The sequence below is a fragment of the Solea senegalensis genome, linkage group LG5 (assembly GCF_019176455.1).
Source record: "Solea senegalensis isolate Sse05_10M linkage group LG5, IFAPA_SoseM_1, whole genome shotgun sequence".
Taxonomy (NCBI): Eukaryota; Metazoa; Chordata; class Actinopteri; order Pleuronectiformes; family Soleidae; genus Solea; species Solea senegalensis.
Genome location: NC_058025.1, coordinates 3,526,270 through 3,552,199, shown reverse-complemented (window position 1 = coordinate 3,552,199; position 25,930 = coordinate 3,526,270). Strand labels below are relative to the sequence as shown.

Below are 25,930 nucleotides of genomic sequence, written 5' to 3'. Positions count from 1 at the left end.
ACAGATTGTGCTACTTGATTACAGCTCCCCTGGGAGGGGTTCCACTGAGCGTAATTCAAACAGGAGCCTGTGGGGAAACACACTGCAGCAGCACATGCAGCAACAGCCCTCGGGCTAAAAAGCACCGACAGCTAACAGTGGGATTAAAGACGCGGTAGATACACAGTGGCATTGTCCAGGGCGAGGCGAGGAGTAATGGTGTTGTTTCTGGCTCGATGGGAGACATGAGGTCAGTCGGCAAAAATTCACTCACATGTACGTAGGACGTTCAGGGAGGAAGCATGTGTGTGTGAGAGAGGGAGGAGGAGGAAGGGGGTGTGCACGTCTGTGTGCATTAAGACTGAAGAAAGAGAGCGACAGGGGACGACAGCGACGAGAAACGACAACTTAGCAAAGAACCTTTAATCAAAATGTCAGCCGAGAAAAGGGAAAAGGCTTTTCCAGGAGCCAACTCTCTGTCATCCAAACAAGGTCTTGGCAAATCTCAAAAGAGGGTTTAATACGAAAGCCCGGGGAAGAGGGACAGTGTGGCTCTGATAGACCCTGGCATTTCCCCTGATTACAATCACTTGTTTTGTTTATGCTGTGGTCGAACGATAAAGTGTTTAAAGATAGAGGCTGGGAAAACTGCACTCACACACACACACACACACAGAGAACATTAAAGTCATTAAAAGACATTCATATGTGAAGCTATTTTGCAGATGGCTGCGTGGCATTGTGTCAAACTCTGTTTATGAATGAAGTGCAAACTCTATGAATGCACGCTGAGCTGGGGTCAGTTCACGCGGTGTACATGTGTTTTTACATCAGCATCAGATCTACGGGCTTAATAATCCACCGTTTACAGACTTTTTTTTAATCAATCTGTCGATTATTTTATTGTGTTTGTCAAACCTGGAAAAATGACGACGTTCTCAAACCAAAATGATTCACTTTTAATGATTTCTTTGTTATCCAGAGCAAAGAAATTAAGAAAATATTCACATTTAAGAAGCTTAAAAGATCGGAAATCTTGTTTTAATCATGAAAAAAAAGCTTCAGACCGAGGAATCGATTATAGTTGATTAATTGTTTCAGCTCTAATCAGATTATTCCGTCATCATGGAAAAACTAAAACAATGGAGCAGCTTGATTAGACACATCATTAAACATGCTTCTCTATTTACTTAGATAATTATTCTCATTCAAAAATGATGACTGTGTGATATTTGTGCAGATCTGTGAGAAACAAAGATGTTTTCTTTAGTCTGTAGAATGATGTGTGTGTAGGTCAGGACCATATTAAATCTAAAACAGTCATTTTTCTGCAGGTTTTGGATTTAAGAAGCATTTGCCTTCTGTGATTTGACAATTGCAGCAGGCGTACACGTACACACACACACACACACACACACACACACACACACACACACACACACACACACACACACACACACACACACACACACACACACACACACACACACACACACACACACACACACGATTTGTTTGTTTCTCTTCAGACTTTTTATCAAACGATAATGTTGAGAAGCGGGAGAACCACCCGACATTTCCATTTGTAAACGCAGGCACGGCACAGTAATAACATGACCTCCCTCTCTGTGTTTGATTATCTAACGCTGGAAACACCGTCTTCTGCCTCCACAGCATGAACCTGCATCATCTTCTTTCTTTCTTTCTTTCTTTTTTATTCTTACCTGTCCACCATCAGCTGCAGCTGGGTCTTGGAGTTCTTGATCTTGTGTTGCGCCTCGGCGTTCAGCATGTCCGTCGTGTTTTCCCCGTTGATCTGCAGGATGATGTCACCGGGCTGCAGGTCGGCCTGTGCCGCCTTGCTGCCCCCGTTGACCTGTTGGGACAAAAAAGAAAGAAAGAAAACACTATATAAAAGAAAATATAATCATATTACCATTGTTTTTGATACAGATATTGGGATTAGAGCTGAGCACAAACAGTATACATCACAAATAACGTTGTGCAAATACAGTTTAATACTGTACATAATTGTGATTAAAAGTATTTGTTGTTTTCTATAGCACATTTAAAAACACCCAAAATTGCTGTTTAAAACCACAATTAACTGGTTTCACCTTATTTGACAGAGCTGAAACTTTATTGTGACAACCCTGCTCCAATGTCAATGTCAAAATGAGTGCATGTTGCAGTTTTAGCCTCTTAACTTTCATTTTCACAAAAAAATAAATATCTAAATCATGATGATTTGACATTTTATCGCAATAATTCTCAGTACTGACGGATATGAAACTTTATCGCGACAACCCAGCTCTTATTGCAACTGTAGTGTGATGAAAACGGGTGCAACAGACAGTTTTAGCATCTTCACTTTCATTTTCACAAAGAAGAAATATCCAAATCATGAGGATTTGACATTTTTGTTAACAAAACCTCATTTTTCATCTGAAAAGTAAGTTCCTACATGGGAATGCAAAATTTCAACCTAATGCCATTTGGTCACAAAATTGATCTCAATCACATAATTACTGCATCTTTAATTTTGGATCTTGCACTTCAGTAGATGCCAATGATCAATGCCTTTTAAAATCACTGGGTAACAGTCGAGACAAGGTGTTGAAGAGCGCCTTCACATCTGTAATGTATTGTCTCTCCCTCCCTCCCTCCCTCCCTCCCTCTCTCTCTCTCTCTCTGCCACTCACAGCAGCAGTTACATAACACAGTAAATACCAGCAGACGCCACAGCATTTCACACACACACACACACAGAGTACGGCAGTGCCGGTCAACAGTGGACAGATTCACGACACCCTCGGGGGGGGGGAGTCATTAGTGTGACGCTCCTCGATGGTTTGACTGAGCTTGACCTTTGACACCCGGCCCTCACCGCATGTCAAAGCCAATGCTATGGCACCACATCACAGTGAATTCCACACTAATGGGCCGACAACGCCGCGTCCAAGCCAGCGGTCTCAGTCCCAGCCTCGGGCTCAGCCTCCCCAAACGCACACTGAACTGGCCCACTAAAACAAAAGGAGCATAAATGAGAGGGCGAGGCTGCGGCGGCCGCGACTCTGGTGGGGCGAGCGCGGCCTGCGGTGGCAAATGTCACTCCTCTCCAATTTAAAACAAAGCCATGGAACGAGTATCCACATCTCACCATGTGATAGAAACTATGGTAACAAGTCCGTTATTGTGACCGCGTACACGTCATCACATTTATGGCAATGTTGTGACAGTGATAAAAGTTTAGAGAGGATCAAAGTCTGTTTGTTTAACGCTCTGTGCAACTTAAAAGGTACAGTGCATCAAATTTGCAGATATATAAATAAGGATTAACAGTTGGTGTTGGATGCAACTTTTGTCTTTGTCCAATATTAGATCTTCTAATTGGACCAAGACCAACACCGAGTACTGTACTTTTTGCCGCACTACTCATACTCAGTTTTCTTTTGCTCACAGAGGCTCCATACTTTGGAATTCCCATCTTCATGTTGTTAAATTATCTTCATCCCTCAATACTTTTAAGTTAAGACTGAAAGCTTACCTGTTAAATCAAAGTTCCTAATAGTTTTTTATTTTTTTTTCCAGTATATTTCCAGTATATTTGTCATTGGATCATTATCTCTTTACATGCTTATACACTCAGTTAAATACAATCATTTTATATTTATACATACCCATGTTTTTATTTCTGACTTCTTTGAGTGTCTGCTATAAAATGGCACTTTTATTGCTTCCTTTTTTGTTGTTATTTGTTGTTGCTTTCTCCTATTGTTGTTGTTGTTGATTTATCCTTTGAATGTGTATATTTCTTGGGGAGGTGCTTCTTATAAGCCCATGTAGGGTTTTTTAACCTCTCCTGCACTTACTATTCTTCTTTAATTTCTGTTTTTTGTATTGTCGTTTTTTTTAATGGTGCAAATAAATAAATACAAATACAAATACAAATACTGTCTCATCCTTTTGTTCATGATCATGTCACCTTTCCTTGAGACAGTGAGTGTTCTCGCCAGAGCAGGTTACCCCCGTTGTCATTCTCATAGTTTAAATATGTATTATTTTGGCACTTATTTGTGTTTTAGCTTTTTTGGGAATTCACTGTGTTGTTGTGCGATGTTTGTTATTATTTGTTGGGACCCCCTCGAAAATCAGATGATATACATCTCAAGAGGAGATATATATAACTTTACTTTTACTTTATTTCGCTCCCTACTCGTCTAACGTCGATGTAAACTGTAGGGATGCACGATATTATCGACGCGATACTGAAATCGGACAATACCAGTATAAAAAGTCGATTAAGATCGACTTTTTTTTTTTAGAAAACTTCTGCAGATGGGCACAAAGAAAAACGTACATATAATCGGTATCGGCTATAAAGACTACGATATAGCAACATGTCAGATATCGGCAATATCACGCATTCCTAGCATGCTTGAGCTTTACTAGACGCTTGAATTTCCTACGTATCTATATAATCTATCTACTAGATAAATACAGACAATACAACATCAACAAATAGAGTCAGACAGTGAGGACAAAGTATTTTCTCTGCATCACTGGAGTGTGAACCGATGCACAGAGAATGCTAATAAACTGGCTATTTGTAAGTTTAGCCGAGCAGGACCAGCAGAGGTAACCGTGTTTGTGGGCAGACTCCTCGAGAGGCAATTAAGGCGTTGCTGTGGCGACCCACAATACTGTGTGCTTTTTCTGATCATAACATGCCTGGTTTCACACAAACTATGGGCGGGCGTGGGGCTCTTTCTTCCACAGGGTCTGTATCCCGAGACAAGCGAGGGCAAGCTATCTTTCAGGCCGACAGGAATAAAAGAGGGCATCCATGTCGTCTCCGTGCCAAGGGACTAACTACTTCAGATGGTCCAACCCTAGAACTGTTCAACTATGTGTGTGTGTGTGTGTTAGCAGCAGGATGAGACAGGCCATTTCTCAAACTTGGCTACAGAGACCAATTTCATTGATGAAGTTCTCGCCTCTCTGCAGGAGCCTGGTGTTACCTCACATATCTGTCTGATATTTGAGACAAGCAAAACACGCTGGTGTTGTTTACCAGACTGCAGTAACTAAATCTGCCGTAAAAGCCCATCATTCATGAGAAGACATGTTTTTTCTAGCAGAAGTTGTCAGGAGGAGGCAAATAATAAAACGCTTTTTAAAAAGCGCTGCGTTTGAAGTTCTGGTGCCCTGCCACGGTTTTGCCCTAATTTGTCCTTTATGGTCAGAGGAGCTGGTGGGGAAGGACTCTCTGGAAAAATCCAGACTGAGGTGATGATATAGGACCAGGATGTGCAGTGGGCTGCAGAGCTGTGTCTCTGGCATGCACACGTTAGTCTAAATAACATTTCCTGGTAGTGTTTACTGTGTGCTGTCTGCCTACAGCGCAAATGTTTCCGTTTGTTTGAATATCTTTGTGGGTTTTTTTTTTTATCAGTCGCTAAGAAAATATGGAGCAAAAAACCAACGTGAAAGTACAAATTTACTGATGCACATTGTGCAAAAAGCTAAGTGTGCACAGTCACATGTGCACACTTGAGGAACAGGGAAACCCCTCACCTCCCACCACAGCGTCCACTGCAACTGTAATCAGTGGTTTCCTACTAATGTAATCCACTTCCATTCTATTCCAACAGGTTTGGTAGTCAAGGAAATAGGTGTGAAACAGACAAAAACAAAGACAAGAAAAGGAGGCGGCGGCGAGGAGGAAGTCGACTTTGCATGACATGCCATTTCAGACTGCTCCGACAAAAACAGGAGGATATGGCTTGATAAGGTGTGAGAGGGTTCAGCAGCTGCTGGCGAGTACCTTTGATACAGTGATGGCCTTTTTAAAGTCCCTTCCACCAAATATTCTGAAGCCCCATGGTGAAGGACCGATCAGGTTCACCGTCAGCGCCATCGAGTGATCGGGTCAGCAGTCACTTGTCCAAGCCCTGGGGAAAAAAAACAAAACAAAAAAAAAGGCCGGGAGTGAAAATGAGATTAAGGCCCATGAACACAGTTTTTAATCCACAGGCAACTGGCATTTTTTTGGAAAACAGGTTGCAGAATAGAGAAATCTTGTGGACAACCAACACTTGGGGAAAATTATATCATAGCCCCTCCTTTCTATGTCGTCTTCTCCAATTTTGTTTTGTTTTCCTGTTTTTGGTGAATTTTTGTAGGAAATTGATGAAAATTAGTCAATAACTGTTGCTTACAGATCATATCAATGGACACAATGTTCAAGAAAAACAACCCGTATCTTCTTTCAGAAACATTGAACCGATGCTGTGATGATGTTAGTTATGGAGGTCTACTTACATATATTAACTTGTTTTCATGGTTAAAAACCTCCTAATCGCTGCAAACGAGCCGATCAAAATATCTCCTCACTGACGCTCTCGTCAGCCGCGCTGTTTCAGACCAAAACCACACCCCCAGAATGTGGACTGTGTTGTGATTGGCCAGCCAACGAGAGCTTTCCCACTGTCCTGTGATTGGCCAGGTACCTGGAAGTGACGTAATAGATAGGCCAGCTCTCAGATACACAGCTCCCCCTCTGGCACGGTGGATGCTCTGCATCTCAGCAGCTACAACGAGAGTAGTTCTTCTTCTTCTGCGGTTGAAAGTACGCAACCGGATGTGCCCGGACTAGTGCCCGCACCAGGAGGCGCTACGGTGGTGAGAGGAGTGTTGAGGATTTCTGATGACGGCACCAAATTACGGAAGTGCCGATCCGCTTCGCAGAGCCCAGGAAAACAATACAACCCTATTTTCTCAGCAGTGGCTGAACTGTTTGTTCTGAAACTTTAGGATTTCATAAACAAGGTAATGACGCAGATACACACACAAACGCAGCGTTAATTGGAGATTCCGGTCTATGTGGCCTTTAAATAGTTCAAAGACTTAGTTGAGTTAGAGCTGCAACTAACGATTAATTTCACAAGGGATTATTTTCACGATTATGGTGAATTCGATTATCGTTTGGTCCATAAAATGTCAGAAAACATTACAAAATGACAAACCTGACGACGTTCTTCTCAAATGTCCACAAAGCAAAGTGATTCAGCTTTTAATGATTTCTTTGTTATACGAAGCAAAGAAAGGAAGAACATATTCAATGATTCAATGATCAATAATCTAGTGATTATGAATCGACTCGTTTGTTCTGCGTAGGCCTACATCAAGCAATTCAGGGCATGAAACAGCAGGTGGCATGGTAACAAACAAGGGAGACATTTACCTAATTATCAACTTCACGTCTTTCATGCACAAAATTCAAGCACTTTCAATGACCCATGTCCAATTAGGGCAATTGTCAAAAACTTCCAAGGGCCTTGAATTTGTTCGTTTGTAAGTATAAACATGGGGAAAAGTAAATCATGAAATAACATAAAACTAAATTGGTTAAACTTTTAAGTAGCTGATGCAGAAACGTTTTAACAGTGCAAACAAGCAGAACAAAATGATTGAGGACACGGCAACGGCTGCTAGTGATCATGACTCGACATTTCCACGTACACCAAGAGACGCTTCCATAAATATCAACGTCACTTATTTCTTGCACAAAATTCAAGCACTTTCAATGACCCATGTCTATTTCAGGTGATTTTCACACACTTTCAAGGATTTCAAAAGACCCGTGGGAACCCTGTTTTATTGAGAAGAAAAAAAAGGATCCTAAAAGGGAAAGGGAAAGTCTCTCTTTCCATGTGAATGTCAGTAATATGTGGGAATCACACGTGTACGGCTGAGTGATTCCTTCATAAGGTACTCGTCGGTCAAGCTTATTAATATTAGAGCCACAAGTGAAGACGGCAAACATTTGCCTAAGTCGTCTTTCATCTCCAGCAACACTTCACTTCAGCGGACCTAAGTCTCTCTGACATGGATTATGTAACCACATCAAAGAGGAATGGGAAGAATCTGAAACCAAAGACACATGATTAACATTGCTTAAGTGCCTGCGAAGCCAGGGAGATTTTCATTAAATCCAAATGAATCCTTTTCAAGACAAACACAGGCAAATGCAAACAAAAACATGTGTCCAACTGCAATCACTGAATACAATGTATACAGCAAACAGTGATGATTTATAGGCATGTAGAATGGTAGCTCTTTAATCCCAGCCTGTGAGAATGGGCTGTGTAAATAAACCCGCTGAAATGTTCTGTAAATACGCAGCTCCTCGATGGATGTTCTGCATCAGAATCAGGAGACGTTTTTTTTGCATAATTCTGCCTCCATCAAAAATCTGTTGTGAATTTCTAAACGTGAAACTATAAATAAAATCGTTTCTGGTGATGTCATCGCAAACTGAAACCATGTGCGATCGCTCCGGTTCTCTTGCAGAACGAAGTTTCAGGAGCACGAGTCCACGTGCCAGTCCTTGTTCAGACTGAGCTCTGGGTTTAAAGTCAGTGACGATTATCGTGGACTTGTGATGTGATACAAGACAATGCTGTCTACACAAATGATTCGACAACGTGCTGACTTTACAGAACCCTGGCAACCTTTGTCAAAAGTGACAAATCTAGCAACTTTCTGTCATAACCCCAACACCTTTCCAAGAAGTAAATGTCCAGCTCTCGCTGCATTTACTGCGGGTGGAGAGAAGGTCTGACTGCAGACACTGTGACCACACAGACACAACACAGCTGTGGATGTGCAGTGCAGCTGCCCGTGTGTGTGGGGCACAATCACTCATCTGTATTGTTCATTCAAGTAAAAATAGTGTGTGAAAATAGGTTTCGTTTCCTCCTCCCCTCGTTTTACGATTCAGTTTCACTGTTAATCTTCAACACTTATTTGTTTTCTTCACTCCCACGTCTGAAGTCGGACACATTACAGTGATATTTAGCATCGTGTCAGTCTTCCTTAAGTCACTTTTCATTGAGTATGATGACAACTACAAAGATACAGTGAACGCCAGTGACGAAAGACATATTTTCCACCAGGGTCACAGAAAACCCCCACAAAAACGACCACTTTCAGATATTATTGTATATAATTAACAGTGACACTCACTTCTGTTACAGAGTATGTAGAACTTGCGTAAAACCTTGCGACACAGATAGTTGTACATGTGGAGACAGCTCCGTGGTTGCTGTGATGATTGGATTTACAGGTTAGTATAAACACAAGACACTTGCACTTCAGGTCTCCCACAATGATGTTTTCACTGACTCAGTCACGCATGAAAGTGTGTGTGTTGGTGAGAAGCATGATCTCCAGATGCTGCTCCTTCAGACAGAATCTGCAGATTTCCTCATTATTAATGTTATTAGGTTCTCTCTTGGCTTTCAGGTCCAATCTTAAATACAAATATTGATTTGGTGATATATCGCCATCCTTCCTTGTCGAATAAGATAATCGAAATTCCAGGGCAGATATCAATATTTTAGTTAACAAAGGAAGCCGCTCTAAAGTAAACAAGTTTGCAGTAGGATAAAGGCAGGCAAAGCCCCATCCAAGTTCAATACATAGACTTTATGCACTTTGTTCTCCATGTTGTGAATACATAGGAAAATCCTGCACTTTCAACTGCCGTTTTGTTTTCTTCAGTTAAACAGAAAGCCTTGCAATATATTCATTATCACAGAATCGCCGTATCGTGATATTATTGGTATCGTGGACCATCGTATCGTGAGGTACCATGTGATTCCCACCCCTAGTAATGATGATTAATAACTTCCAAAATAGAGTTTTATCTAGTAAACGTGGACACAACCAAACGAACCACATGGCTTTCATGTGAGTAAAGGTAATGTAAAGTGAAGCCAGTGGGCAAATTATGCAATCTGTAATAGAAAAGGCTGACTCACAGTTACACAGTAGAGGCGTCAACTGAAACTCTCTCTCTGAAAAGGGGGTGTGTCATAGTGAACTGAATATTTCCTACAAACTCATGATACAATACAGATGTGGTACACAGTTATATTAAACAATGACTATTTCCTACTCAGACCTTACTACTCTTATTACCACAGCAACCCAACATATCTTTAACTACTGAAGACACTATAAAACTGGGTGACTGGCAACAAACATGCAACTCTACATACTTTATTTCAGAGAAAAGCACAATTAAAGAAGGAAAAAGAAGTTGAACAGTTCTGTATATGGGACCTCATCAGTAAATCATGGGTTAACTTCTAAAGATCGCAGCACAAGCGCTGACATATACAGTATATTACGGACTTACTCCCTTACTCTTCTAAAAGTAGAGTAATAAAAGCCTGTCAAAGATTACACTTATTACCAACTGGGTCATCAAAGATATTGACAACTGGGAACAATAAAAATGGAGGGGAAAAAAAAAAATCTAAATCAAAGGCCAAGGGGGAAGTACATCTGCCATGCTGTTCCCATAAATCCCTCCAAACACTGGCCCATTACATGATGTGCACATTCCACAAGTGTTTGGGACAAGTCGTGCAGACCCAGTTACTCATTAACAGTCTGGGCCACAATTAGCACGGTTACAGGGCTCACCGTCATTAAGGTTTCTTAATTGCTGCGGCTTCGAGAATCGAGTGCAGTTGTGATAATGACAGGGAGCAGCCACCCCAACGTTTCCCAGCCTCTGGGGGTGTCAATTAGTTCTGTGGGCCTCAGCAGCATCCCATGCAGAGCACCATTATCAACCAAGCACCCTGCTAATTCTCTGTGTAAATATCCACTGTTCGCATCGTTAGAGACCCTAAAGGCAGACGATGTCAAAGTGAAAGGACCCTATAAACATGAGCGATAACGACCAAACAGCGAGAGAGAAAACAATACAGTGGTGGCAATGATGATTGGGTAAACTCAGGTTGTGCTTAATTGGCTGCTGATGGGGGTTTTAGGAACAAAGTGCTGAACGCAGTTGGATGAAAGCCCTCCATTACACAAAGGTAGCGCTGGGCAGCTGCCAATTTACATAAAAGGTGAATTCTGCTCTGGTGACATCTCGGCGTTTTTTACAGCGCATGCCAATTTGGCAGGACAATACCTACACACACGACACAATGAGAAGAATTCTACCAGGAACTGGCACTGTAACTGTACCACAGACATACCTGCATACCTACACACTGCCAAACAAAGAGAACCAGACGGCATACAAATTTCCTTGACAGGTTTACCACAGGGTTGTGCCCATCTGACTTCACTGGGAATTCTTCAAGTCGGCTTCTCACTAACGTGACTCACCTACAGAAACTGAATTTCCGCCACTAGCACGCATGTTGGTGTGATTCACTACAACTTCTAACAATAGTTCGGGGAAGATTTCTTCAATAAGCAAGCAGATTTGGTACGGACACTGAAATGTCTTTGAATGAAATGATATTGAATCAAACACTGAATAGAATCGGGACCTTTGGGAAATCAGAAGCAATGAAGGACCCATTTATGACATTCAATTTGAAAATTGAAAAAATTGAAAATATTAATTAAATGCAGCCCAAAATCCAGTCTGAAATAATCTGATATACTGAACCAAGATGTAAATATCTGTATTGTCTTATATGTTGATGCCAGGTTTGGTACCTGTTAATGGTCTGTCCTGCCACAATAAAGACTCAACAAGTTGACATATGTTCATCCAAGTCTTCAACTTACTTCAATTTCCATTGTCTGCCATGTATTCTGAATTAATAATGAGCATTTCCAATGTAATTTTATTGTGCCAAATAATTGGAATTGGACTCTTGGAATTCTCATTCCCCAGGCATCGTTATTTGATCTCTCTTGCTCAACTTTACTCGCTCCTTGTTCTACACAGAATCTCACATCAACGGAGAGACCGTAAAAAGTTTCCACTACACTGCTAGTAATGATGACTCCGCGTTTGTCCTGCGTAGGCCTAGTCTCGTAACAAACAAGGACACATCGTAGGCTAAAGACATTTACCTAAATAACAACTTCACTTCTTTCTTGCACAAGATTCAAGCACTTTCAATAACCAATGTCTATTCGGAGAGATTTGCAAAAACATACAAGGGCCTTGACTTGTTTTTTTCAAATTCAACCTGTCAAGGATTTCAAGGACCCATGGGAACACTGTGATTGAAAAAAATCAGAGAATGTGTAAAAATACAGTAAAACCAATTAATCAATTATAAAAACAGTTAGTCTCTTAGTAGTTGGACATGTGTGTATCCACATGACCATCACAGATTTGAATCAATTCAGTGGGAAACGCTGAAAAATGTCATAAACATGAGCTTTACTGGCACATACATGGTTAAACCGAGGATCAAAAACATAATGGAATGTGCTGGCAGAAATTATTATCTTTTTTTCACAGCAGCTTCAGACAGACAAAATTATTTGGATTCACATGGTTTAAAAAGACCCGAATATTTGCGCTACTCACGTTGTGTGTGTACATAAATCACAGCGAGAGCGGCAGGATTCATAAAGGGGGAAGAAAAAAAACAAACCACAAACAACAATAATAATGAGCACTTGGCTCAGACTCCATTTAAGTTTCCAATGGGACATTCTCCCTCTCTGGGGAAGTTCAAGCCTGCTGTGTGTGTGTGTGTGTGTGTATAAGCTCTCTTATGTTAAAGGCCTTTGGCACCTGTCAAATCAATGAGAGATTGGCCCTATAGGCAAAAACGAGATAATGGAGGTATGGAGGAACGGGTCTCTCATGAGGTTGAATTAGGGACACACTGCTCCAACACGCAGACACCCGCAAGGGTTTTAATTTACAAAAGTTCTTTTAAAAAAAAAAAATCAAAAAATATATTAGCCAAAAAACTAATTTTGAAATACTGCAAATTAAATCAATCGACAGTGTCACTCGTACTTACACGACAAGCTTCAGTGGAACCTCCTGGTGGTCAGGAGCAGTAAAGCGGCGCGTCTTTATAGTCCGACGTCAACGTGAGTTTAGTCGTCAGTTTTAGTGTAACGTGCAGTTATGGGTATGTTGGCAGAAGGAGGGGAACCTGCTAACAAGTCTGAAACTGTGTGTAATTACTGGAGTGCAGCTGAGATGATGAGTCACCCACACACACACACATGACTCATTTACTTTGATCCGCCTGTCACCACAACAAAGTGATGGCAACAAGCTGACATTTATGGTAGTGTTTTATGCTGAAAAGTTAAACAAAATGTTTTTAATGCAACACATGTTAAATGACTATTATTATCATTACATCTGACAACGCTAATCCTGGGGAATGAACGCCTCATTTCATCCCTGGAATGACATACTGCAGTTCCACATGTACTGCAGTAGAAAACATGTCGGGTGAAGAGCATTAGGTCAAGTCAGTAGACAGTGGTTTTCCTCCTTTGTATAATAAAGTGGATCTGGCAACCAAACCTGGCCACCTATAAGTGTTCACCCCTTTCCTCAGTGTTTCACAGAGACAGCTTTATTTCGTCTCAACCTTCGGGCCAAACTCGTCTGGATCAAAACAAATAAGCTCTGGCTTTCCCGACATGCTGAAACCGAGGGAAGCGACTGATGAACATAGCAGACACAACTCATTCAGCTGAGAGCTCTGAAACACTCCGATGCACCACTGTGGCTGCAGGGGAATATTCCTGCCATGAATCACACTTGTCAAACGCTCAACACTGGTGGCCATGTGCCAGTGTTGAACTTTCCACAGCCAGCATCAGTGGTGATGCACCCTGCTGTTGACGCTACCCTGCGACTGATCCCAACCTACCCGGACACACACACACACACACACACACACACACACTCACACACACCCTCTGATTAAGAGGAATAAGAATGCAGTGATGAGCCGCTCCTCCAGACCTGGGTAGAGAGGAGTAGCATTCTGTGCATTCTCACTATAAAGCACACCCAACTGGTCAGTAGTAGCTGCCGTCACTCGGGAGATGTGAAAATATCAACAACAAGAACTGATGTCAAAAGGTGTGTAGTCTATGATCTCAAGTAGCACATGCCTCATTAATATAATCATAGACTCTGCGCCTGTCACATGGTGGGTTACTCCCTTTTCAATAAAAGAAAACCCAAGGGTGTGTTCTCCTCTCCTCTATCGCAAGAAAGTAACAAAACTGCACCACAAACTTCCACAAGCTCCGACCGTGATACAAAAACCTGCTCCAATATTTATTACTGCAGCATACTGTATGCAAGTAGGAGTGGGTCCAAATATTGAATTGGTGACTTTAATGGGCAAACGCTAAAGTACACAGTCCCTGCCGGTTTCACTCGCCGGGTGTCGCTACTTCATGTCTCCTCATGGTGGCGCTGCTCAAATGAAATGAAGGGAAACTTGGCTGGAAGTTACCCGACTGACAGCGGGATAACGGCGGAGAAAGCTACGTTAAGAGATGCTCCATCCACGTAAAATCACAAAGAATAAAATTGGTCAAATGAAATAAAATGCACATGTATGTGGGTTTTCCATCAACAATATTGGCAGTTCACCAAGATAAGCAGTAGTTGGTGCAACACGTTAAATCTGGGTCACCACAGATGAAGCAGGAAAAGGCACAACTTGACGACATAGCATCCAAAATCAAAACAAATGGACAATAAAAACCAAAGTTCCATTGCTTTCTTCTCATCTGTTGTTGTAATAATATCAACATATTGTACCAACTCGAGGAATGTTGTGGTTTCCTCAGGAGACCAAACAAACCTCTTCTACCACCAGTTAGGCAGTAAAATGCAGAAGCTGGAGTGACAGTTTAGTCATGTGATTTCTCCCCCTCCCTCAAGCACAATTGTATTTTGTGTTTCCATTATGGCTGAACTATTTTGGGGAAAATACCTTCTTTTTTGCTATTTTTCTGCAAGATTTTGTGTATGCAAATCATTTGCCTTATCATTTTTAAGCCAAGGCTCCATTGAATAGTCACCATGTGATAGATCTAAAATGTGATATCGATAGGTAGCATTATCAAACAAGATCCTAGGGATGAGCCGATTCGATACTGGGTATCATTATTGGTCAAAATCTCTGGCTCTCTGGATGTCAACATATCTTTACACTGTTGGAGTATTATGTGTATGTTTTCTTAATGGAGTGGTAAAGTTTTACACATTAATAAACTTTCCTTAGTTTCCTTAATAAACTTGAAGAAAGAAATTCTCTCTAGGTGTCACAACTGAAAGTGGTATTAAGGCATACCAGAGATACCACCAAAATGTTGATATTACCGCAAGCATAAAAAAAACTAAAATGAGAAAGATGAATATCGATGATCTTTTGTTGACTACAAACAGATTGTGTCAAATGTGCTGCATGCATATATCTTAGACCGCAGCCTTTCCAACTTCACCAACCGCAATTTTCGATTTAAGGACTATAAAATTTTCAGCCCTATTATCTGATCAGGATTACTCATGCGGAATTTTTATTTGCACATAAAAATGGGTTGATGGAAACTCTCCTGCTGCCAAACTCCTACGACAACATGCCGTGAAATAATCTTTAACAACAGGCGTTTCATAATTACCAATCGTCTCTTCAAGAAATTGTCCCTTACCACTTTGCTGCAGCTCTTATTAGAGTGGACTGGATCATGTCCTCTGAACTGTGGGAGTCAAAAACAAGACAAGGACACTAGTAGTAGCTCCACTTATCTGCCCCTGCATCAGCATCTGCAGATCAAGTTACTGCTGCTCACACTGAACAGACTCAACCAGCAATCAAGACAGTCAACCACATCCTCTGTGCATCACGCACCAGTAGGTGCTTCACACACCAAGCACCACTTTGTTCATTAGCCGCTCGCTCTGTAGACAAAACTGCTGCGTGTCATTCAGAATCGTGCCCGATGCTCAGCGAAGAAGGTTTTTTTCCTTTGGTAAAGTTGGAGACATCCTGTCTCACACGCTTTGATGTGATGTCAGAAGCCTCAGCTGAGTCTGAAAAACCACACTTCTGTGAGAAGGAACACCCCGCCTTCTGCACCGTTACACAAAAAAAAAAGAAAACAAATCACAATTCATCAAAAATATTCACGACTTCCTGTCAAGCGGCACATGTACGTCGCTGCAAAAGCCGCCAGCTGGACAACAGAGCGCCGCAGTTTGAACAAAGATTAAACAAAACCTATAAAAGAAGATTAAAAGTTATTACGTTTGTTTTTATTCAGATAGAACCACAGTTCAAATTAGAAAAACATTCTCTCTGAATGATACGATATGAAGCAGACCATTTCCACATTTTCTCAGAGAGCCATTGGTTTGCTCCGTCTGAAATTACAGCGGTCTGTTTTGGTTCCTGGTTGCTTTATTCTGTTCTTTCTCAAGTGAGTGAGTAAAAACTGCTGTCTCGCTCGCCAACATACAGTCCGAGTGATTTATTTAAAGTGGCAAAAAGGACAGCCTGTATCTATCAAATCATTGAGGGACCCTGAGGTTTTAAAATAATCTCAATCAAAGTTGTTGATGTTATTATTCTGACAAGCTCTTTCAGGCAATACTATCAGTACTATTTTTTGTTTGTTTGTTTGTTTATTTATTTTGCACAATGAATGTACATTTTACGACAGAAGAGACTAAAGAACTTCTGCGGTTGGGCACATATAGTTGTCGGTTATCGGCCCAAGAATTCCAATTTCATGCATCCCTAATCGTTGCTAACATAAGTTCACCAGCTTTCTCTATCCAGGGTTCTGGGATCCGCAAACAACTGGTCTACATTGGTCATGTTCTGGATTAAAAATTGGAGAAACCTCCAGTAGTTCCCCACCTGCTGAGCTCACAAACCAGGTTTATTCTGATTAAGTGGACTGGAGGCACAGCAGTGTCTAGACACTATAAATGGAAACAGAGACATAATTAAGGTGCTGGGGGAGTTGGCTTTAACTTGAACTTAAGTGGACTTTCCAATTCAAAGTCATCACCCTCCACTTTAAGAGGATGAGAGAAAAGATAGCACCATCACCCTGTTGGTTAATGGCACATAAGTTTGCTGAGGCTGCACCTGGTTCAGACAGGCCCTCCACAAACCACACTTCTGAGTACAGAGGCATTAACGGGGCGGAGGGTCTGCAGTAAAACCTGCACACTGTGTGGGCTTAAGTTTGCTAGTTATCATCATTAGCCATGACAGCTTAAACTGTACGTGGATGCTTTATACAGTTTCACTGCAGTGAATACTTGTCACACTTGTCATCGGCAGATAATAGTCTCTCTCTGGTTGAATGACGACAACATGACAGGCCTAAATTACACTGCGTCATAAACACATTCAACCTGCACGCAACATCGACCAGACCCACGCACCATTGCGTGCTGCATGTCAAACAAAACGTTAGCCTTATGCATCACCTGAGGTTGAAACTCGCATCCTCTGACTGAGTCCCAATCCTGATGAGCTACCGGTCAAGTGTTAACGACTAATTGGCAATTAGTTAGGTAGGCCAACAATAGCAACAAGATCACTCAGAGAGCACAGACCTCTGCCAAGGCTTCAACTCTTTATCACCTGTGTTATACGTACCAGCACCTGAAATGTTAACATTTTGATTCCACTGGTACACTCTGGAAAGTTTGCCGGTCCATCACAGGGTCACACATGGAGACAAACAACCATTCACACTCAAACAATCAGTGTGTCAATTCAGAGAGTCCAATATACTTAATCCCCATATGGCATGTTTTTGGACTGTGGGAGGAAGCTGGTGAACACAGAGAAAACCCACACACACACGGGGAGAACATGCAAACTCCATGCGAAAAGACCCTTGTTCCAACCGGGGCTTGAAGCTGGGTCTTCTTACTGCAAAGGCAAGAGTGCTAACCACTACACCAACCATGTAGCCGGGGACTGAACCATGCTACATTTAAATAGCCACCAAATTCATAATCTGGACCAGTTCTTGTGGAAACTTTTATTTTATTTTATTTCACGAAACAAGTGTCTGATCCTCCGCATATAAGCGGATTTCTTGAGAATTTTATCATTTTTTGTGACGTCGTCAGTGAGTAGATTCTTACCAAAATGTCGTGGGAGCATACTTGATCACCTACCCATCACAAAAAAATTCTGATTAATCCGTCAACAACTGTAGACAGGAAGTTGCTAAACCTTCACCTATGAAAACATAACCTTCGTCATTAAAAATGTGAACACTTGAAAGTTTACACAAGCGATTCATTGTTTAAGATGGCCAAGTATTGTGACCCAAATTACAATATTAACCATGGCAACAGCAAATGTATGCATAACTAACTTCCACCCATACCTGTAACACCTGACATCATTTTGAATTGGTAAACAAACAATCTCCACGAGATTGTATGGTAAATTAATTAAAACCTTATTTTATTTAAAATACTTGAACATAAATCTCAACTACATGGTTGGGATTTTGGAAAATTTGGTTGGGGACCTAAAAGAAATCTCCTGTGACCCATCAGTGGGTCACGAACCAGCCTTTGAGAACCACTGGAGTTTGCGAAATGGCTAATTTGACCAAAACAAATGTCATACTAAACGCATAGTTGCTTAAAGGTTTTGTGAATGATACTGGCATCAGAACAAAGTTGTGATATTGTTGTTAGGGCTACAACGAGTATTTGATGTCACAAAATGTGTGAACCAAACATGGAAATTATGATGTTTGCAAATGTCTCCTTTTGTCCACAAGTCAAATTTATTCCATTTTAATGATATCTTCATAACATGAAGCAAAGAAAACGGAAAATATTCACATTTAAGAAGCTAAAAATGTGCAAAACTATTGAAAAAACACTCACAAACCGATTAATCATTAGCTGATTAATCAACTTGTTGTTACAGCCCTAACTAGTATTGCAACCGACATTAAAACATAGTAACTTAACTATTTTAAGCAATTAACTACACCAGTTATCCGCTAACTTAAACGGTGTGCTATATGTTTGTTTATGTACGAATTTGAATGTGGGCCTCGGGAAAATTAGCTAAACCGTTTGAGAGTTTCAAACTTTTTGGGGGGAGTTGAGGACGCTCTGAATTGGTCGGTTGCTCCAGCGCCACTATTAAGGACTAAAATACTCTATTTTAATTTTGAGGAAGTTTGGCTTAGGACTTGACTTGTGTAACTTACTAAAAGCAGACTTTACAGACGCCATGTTCACTTACCACGGTGAGCGCAGCGAGAGTTCAGGTGTCTTCTCCACCTGCTCCAATCTGCAGTCTTCTGTCCTCGAGACAGCAGCAGGTCCACGCGCTGCTCTGACTCGCAGCCGAGGGCAAACAAAAACAAGACACAGAGTCACTTTCCTCCGTGGAAGTGTGGGAGCAGCGGCAGCGACGAACACGCTGTGATGAGGCTCTTAATCCCTTCTGTGTCAGGCTCTCGTCTGCTGTAGGGTGGCACGCGCGCGACAGAGAGCACCACCTGTGGCTGCGCGCGCAGCGGAGAAATCACTGGAGAGTGAGTGAGCTCGCGCTGCCATGTGCTGTTACCAAAATAAGGGTGTTGACCCGAGGGGTCAGGAGGAGAGGAGAGGAGATAATTGAGACATTAATCTGAAATGACTGTGGTCGCTTTTTTGTGTACGCGCGACCCCTACTGACGGAGTAGAGTATAGCACCACGTTGGCATCGACTACAGTGTAAACCAAACTTTTTATTTGAAAAAACAGTTTTTAAAGAGTTTCTAAACTAAAGGTTTCTGCCCTATTATGTGCATTGAGATATTGTATGTTGTGATCTGGAGCTATACAAATAAAATTTAATCAAAACTTTTTTATTTTCTTCTTCTTCTTTTTTTATCTGTAGTCTCAGAATAGTCAGTATAGTTTCAGAAATGTTGAGGTTTAATTCTTGTTATCATTATTATTTTTTGGGGGAAAGGGAAAAAGTCTGAGATTAATCTTTAATTTTGTGTTCACATGTGGTCCTAATCTTGTTCCGTATACTTTAATCTCAGAATCCAGGCTGTTTTTTAAAAAAAATGTTTTTCCTGTCCCCTTCCATAAATTTACAACATAAACCGTAGCAAATTTGTGCAAAATAAGTTTCTGACTTCACTGTATGCATTTACACATTAATCTTCATTAGACATCTATCAATATTTGATGAGGAAAACTTAATAACATTTAAAAACAATAACTCTTCATCTTTTTTTCGCAGATATAGTAAAAGTGTCTCTGTGTCTCGCTCTATAGTGCCCACCTGTGGTCATTCTATGGAAATGAAAAATCAACCATGCACTAAATACTAGCATATTTGTATCTATTGTATTTATATACATATATAGCAGTAACAAAAATGTGTGGCAAACACTGTTTTCCCTGTACATATTATTATATTGGTACTGTAATTTGTTTTATATATTACTATATGTTGTATACTTTATGTATTGTGTTTAGTATTTATTACCTTTATTTTTAACTATTTGTGCAGCTGTAAGACTGAAAATATCACCATCATCAGGTGATAGAAAGGATTATTTTATCTCAAAAATCTAATAGAATTCCCTTTTTACTCCTATTGTAGTTTTTTTTTTATCAGTATCACTTCTTCTTTCTTTATTTAATTGACCTTGTGGTGTTTTGCACTAAGGTAAAGAAAATGTGGTTTAGGAGTAGACAAAGTGAATTACAAGTTTCTGTGTGGCTGTGGAACAATTAAAAGGCCTGTTGTTAGTGTTGAATTAATATGGGGGGGATAAAAAAAACACACATACAAGAGCACAAAGGTTTCTTCAGAATCACTCTGTAATGTCTAATTGCTTTAAAAAAAAAAGGTGCGTACCATACACGTGAGATACATTTTCTTAAAAAGCAAATATATTATACTTTTAATTGGATACATGTTACAGTCTGTACAATCATCTCATATTTTTGTCTAAATATGATTTGTCTTTTCTTTCTTTTTTTACAGTGAAATCATGAATAAATCAAAACAAACTGACTTCATGACGACGAAGAGAGATAACATTCCTTGAAGGCGGCGCTGGCACGAGCACGAGTGTTCTTCTGAATACTGTTTTTTTCGTTGTTGTTGTTCAAAGTGACAAAGGTAACTCTCTGGGCAGCAGAGGTAAACAATGTAAAACCAGTGGCAGCAAAACGGAGCAGAAACACAAGAGTGCTGGGATGGTTCAGTGTAGAATTTTGCAAAAATATAGATTTAGCACATAAAGCATTGCTTTTAAAAAATATACCATACACATAATTGCTGTGGAGGCATACATTTATCTTTAGCTGTTCAACACAGATAATAATGTAGGACTGACAAAAGCCTGAAGCTGCATTTCAGAACAACTTCCTTTAGAGCACAGAGCAGAATAGGGCTGTCACTTTTTACTTTTTATGTTGGATATTTGTTCAAACTTAGGGGGGACATTTCAAACTTCAAATGTAATGTAAAAAAAACAGTTGTCCAGTTTCCAACACGAAAGTAACCATATACTGATTAGTCACCAGGGGGCGCCCCCTCTGTTTGCGAAAAGAAAATTAGCCTTCTTCCCAGTTGATGTACAGCATCATTAAAAATGTCTTCAATCTTCAATCAAAACATAATGTCAATTTTGTTAATTTTGTTCCCACTTAGAGTTAAAAAAGAGGATAAAATACAGCACATATGAGTGGACTTGACAGCTACTATGCTATTAAGACACGTCTGTCTTAACGTCAACATGGCGCAAGCTAATCTGTAAATCTCAAGGTGCTGAAGTACAATTAGTGACGTCACGACTGGTTCCTCTGTAAAAATGGAGGACAATTATGTCTTTTTAAAAGTAAACTGTGTGTCTAAGTGTCTCAGGTTCTACACCGCAGCAAATTAGCCAAAAAATCTGCTGACTCACTGTTAGCTTAGCTGTTAGCTCCAACCGAGTGAGGTTCTTGTGACTTCATAAACGAGTAGTAAAAGTAATAATAAATAATGTCATGTTTGCGTGAATGTGTGTGTGGTCAAAGGTGGTCGAGTGGCTACCACTGTTGCCTCACAGCAAGAAGGTTGCTGGTCTGAATCCTGTGTGTGTGTATGCGAGTAGGTATTCTTTGGGTTCTCCGGTTTCCTCCCACAGTCCAAATAGATGCAGAGGTTAATTGGACACTATCCAGGGTGTGACCCCGCCTTTCGCCATATGTCAGTTGGGATTGGCTCCTCCCCTTGTGACCCTCGTTTGGAAGATAAAGCGGTAGACAATGAGTTGTGTGTGTGTATGGGGGAACACTCCAAAGGAACAGTGCGTCATGAAATATTCGTTCAAACCTAATTTTTGTTAAAAGTGACAGCCCTAGGACACAATCTGTCTCTTTACTTTCACCTTTGGCAAATCATCTGCATGACTTGAGGGACAAACATCACACACACACAACAAAGCCAAACAGTCTAGATATAATGAACACATTTTATAAACATGCATTAACTACATTCGCTCTTCTGCAAAGCCCCTTTTTAAAAGGCGGTAAACTTATCTTGACATGTCCGAGCCCTTACTGTGCTGCTGAGCACACTTCTACAGAGGTTCATGTTGTTTCCACAAATTTGCCCAGGGATTTGTTTTTTTCAGAGATCGGAATGGAAATCTGGAGGAGATAATTTGAAAAAGGAAAAAGAAATTAGTGATTCAACAAATGCTTGGGGCGGGGGGATTGTGTGTACCATCCTCATTCACATTCGACAGCAGTGGTTGGTGGCGGCATTGTGGGGACATCAGAAGTGGACATCTGTGCTGTTCAGAGGCAAAGAATGCAAATTTTCCTGCAGCTGCAAATAGCTGTGGAACAAAAAAGACCATTCTTTGCATGTGAAACAGTATCATCAGCATTCATTCTTTCCTGTGTGTGTGTGTGTGTGTGTGTGTGTGTGCGAAAACACTCTCTGAGTCTCAGTGCAACACACACTCATGCAGGGAAGTGAGAAACCACACACAGTGCCCCTGTCTTCACCTCACTTCTGGGAAACAGAGGAAACATGCAGGGTTTGGACCAAACCGGGCTGTGGAGTGTGGCGGCTAATGGAACGACCCAAATGCTGCAGGGGTGTCAAAGCTGTTTCTGTCAGAGTGAACTGAAGCGAGAACTCGGGGCTCGTTTTGAGTCCAGACAGATGCGGGTGAGTGAAGGGACGTGCGGGAGTCAAACTGGTGCCACGTAATTTCCGGGAAAAGTTCCAAAAGCACGAGTCCTCTCTGACGTACCTACAGAGGAGAGAGAGAGAACACACGCTGGAGCCAAACAACACAAATAAATACATCCTAAAGCAATGCAGTATTTCATGATGTCCACTAGAGGGAGAACTGACACTGAGAGGTTTTGATATTGAGTACAAGGAAGAAATACCTCACTTTTTGTTGATTTTTATTTAAATTGTTTAAATAATTTAGAGGTTCCCATCTTGAACAATTTTTTGTAGTGTAAATTTAATTAAAATCCAATGTTATACATTAAAAAAAAACGAACTGTCAAGGCTTCATACAAGACTAGAAAGGTTTCATGAGTATCACATTTATACAGTCCTCACCAAATCTTAATAAATTATTTTGGATGATGGTGACATGTGAAAGCAGAGGTTTCCAAACCTATGGCCTGTGGGCCACATGTGGCCCTCCAGCCCCATTTCACGTGACCCAAGTTTTTTCTTTTGTTTTTTAGTATTAGATAAATTTCACATCATAAATATATTTTTATCATGAACTCTATATTATTGTCCCTTGTCAACACAGACACTTTTATTTTGAAATTCTGTGAAATATTCTGAGATATATTTTAGCTAGTGAATAGTTTTTCCTCTTTTAAAGTTTTTAACTTTACCGGCCCCCTACTGGCCAAACTAGACGCTCAGTGGCCCCAAGGTCATTTGAGTTTGAGACCCCTGTGTTAAAGGGATACCGCCCATTTTTTGAAGTGGCACTGACTTCTGATTTCTATTCATGAAGACCAAACAGAGGCAAAATTTACACACCCCAGCTTCAAATAAAAGCCCCAAACCAAACTGTACATAGTCCGTTGTTGTTGTTTTTTATTTGATAATAGAGTTCATTCATTCTTACCTACAAACCAGCCATCGTCACATTTCTCCATCACTTGTACAATGTCTCCTTCTCTGAGCTCCAGCTCATCTGAATTCTGTGGTTTGTAGTTGTAAACGGCCTTGTACCTAAAATTGAGAATATGAAAAATATTACAGACAAATTAACAGAGCTGCAGAAACACTGCCGTATATGGTGGAGAAAAATAACAACAACATTTCAATCTGATGACGTACGGTTGGCGCTGGCCCACTGTTGCACCAGTTTGTGGCTGGGAGTTGACGTGTGGATTAGACGGAGCACCCTAAAAATACATAAAAACCTCATGTCAGGCTTTATGAAGTGATTAATGACGAAGCACATTCCTGTCAACACAAACAGTGGGAGCACGGGTGAGGACATGCAGCGGGAGAGAGCGGACCTGTGAGGGATCAGTGTGTCTGGAAGTGTTCTCCGCGGCGCCTCCTGCTCTGTGTGCAGACGCTGACTGAGTGGACGGTGAAACGGCTCGAGCTGTGGAGTTCTGTTTGGGAGAGTGAGTCCCAGACCAGTGGCTGTTCTGGTGGGTGGTGGGTGACGTCGTTTTGTGCGGGCTCTGGGGCCACAGGTAGGCCGTGTCGTTGGCTGTCAGTGTGGGGGAGCGCGACTGTGAGAGTGGGCTGCCGTACGGTGCGGGTGAAGACGGCTTCAGTGGGGAGTGCTCAGATCTGGGGCTGAGGGACGTGGGGGTGAAGGGTGAGCGTGGACAGGGTGAGTGGAGTGGACGGCCCGGACTCTGGGGACCGGGCGACGTGGGGGACATGGGTGAGTAGTCGTCAGAGGAGGAGTATCTGGTGCGAGGCATCTTGTTGACCTGGACGTATGTGGCTGGGAAGATGCCGCTCCGGCTCGTCCCCGAGATCCTGCCCTCCAACCACTTGTCATCAACACGCCTGCTTATGCTGATCACTTCACCCTGAGGAAGAATTAAAACAGCTTTAGCAGTTTAAATATTTGTAGTAGGGCTGCAATGCAATGATATTATTGTACAACAGCTTTTCCTTGAAAGAAATGCACAGTCAAGGCTGATTCAGTCAGTCAGTCATCATCTAACTGCTTTATCCTCCACCAGAGGGTCGCGGGGGGTGCTGTGCCAATCTCAGCTACATCGGGCGATAGGCGGGGTACACCCTGGACAGTTCGCCAGTCCATCGCAGGGCCACACACAGCTAGAGACAAACAACCATTCACTCTCACACTCACTCCTATGGTCAATTTAGAGTGTCCAATTCACCTAATCCCCACATTGCATGTTTTTGGACTGTGGGAGGAAGCCGGAGAACCCGGAGAGAACCCACGCACACACGGGGAGAACATGCAAACTCCATGCAGAAAGGCCCTTGTTCCAACCGGGGCTCGAACCCGGGTCTTCTCGCTGCAAGGCGAGAGTGCTAACCACTACACCACCGTGTGGCCCTCAAGGCTGATTGTCAAATATTATTTTCAAAATATTATAGGTGTGCAAGCTCCATGGAAAATATTTTTGCCCGAACACTCTTATACAACAAAAAAAAAGTCACATACTATATATTCTGCTGACAAGCTTGTGTTATGATCTGTGGTTGCTTCACTAGGTCAGGTCTGGGTTCAGTGATGTTATGTGACCCAAAGGTTAAGGTCAGCTGATCACCTAAATACACTGAATGAGCAGGTTTTTCAGGCTTATTTTAAGATGACAATGCCAGGATTCATCAATCAGGCTCCAATTGTGAGAGAGTGATTCAGAGAACGTGAGTCATCATTTTCACACATGGATTGGCCACCACAGAGTCCACATTGATAATCCCTGGGAATGCGCTGGAGAAGACTTCATACAGCAAATACACTAAATCATAAAAGCTCAGATTTTGGCAAAAATGCCACAGTGAACGCGTCTCGTAATCAAAGCTGAAAGACGTCCAACAAAACAAATCTTTGGCCAGACAGTGTTGATACTTAACATCAAGAGAAATCATTGCATGTGTTTTTTGACAGTCAACACAAACAAGGG

General features: G+C 41.4%; 2 protein-coding genes across 9 annotated transcripts in view; both read right to left on the bottom strand.

The window, feature by feature from the left end:
- The window catches only part of pdlim2 (PDZ and LIM domain 2 (mystique)), a 53,639-nt gene extending 34,279 nt beyond the window's left edge, over window positions 1-19,360 (bottom strand). The window contains exons 1-3 of the mRNA XM_044027146.1: window positions 19,053-19,360; window positions 5,807-5,933; window positions 1,704-1,855 (exon numbers count right to left, since the gene is read on the bottom strand). Of these exons, the coding sequence (XP_043883081.1) occupies window positions 1,704-1,855; window positions 5,807-5,899 (245 nt within the window). The 5' untranslated portion in view covers window positions 5,900-5,933; window positions 19,053-19,360. The remainder of the gene's footprint in view (window positions 1-1,703; window positions 1,856-5,806; window positions 5,934-19,052) is intronic.
- Window positions 19,361-20,699: 1,339 nt separating this feature from the next.
- The window catches only part of sorbs3 (sorbin and SH3 domain containing 3), a 34,997-nt gene continuing 29,766 nt past the window's right edge, over window positions 20,700-25,930 (bottom strand). For 6 of the 8 annotated variants that reach the window (XM_044025841.1, XM_044025842.1, XM_044025840.1 and 3 more), the window contains 4 exons: window positions 24,323-24,856; window positions 24,138-24,205; window positions 23,923-24,029; window positions 20,700-23,070 (listed from right to left, as the gene is read on the bottom strand). In XM_044025841.1, the coding sequence (XP_043881776.1) occupies window positions 23,009-23,070; window positions 23,923-24,029; window positions 24,138-24,205; window positions 24,323-24,856 (771 nt within the window). In that variant the 3' untranslated portion in view covers window positions 20,700-23,008. The remainder of the gene's footprint in view (window positions 23,071-23,922; window positions 24,030-24,137; window positions 24,206-24,322; window positions 24,857-25,930) is intronic. The other 2 variants (XM_044025845.1, XM_044025847.1) reach the window with 2 other exon arrangements.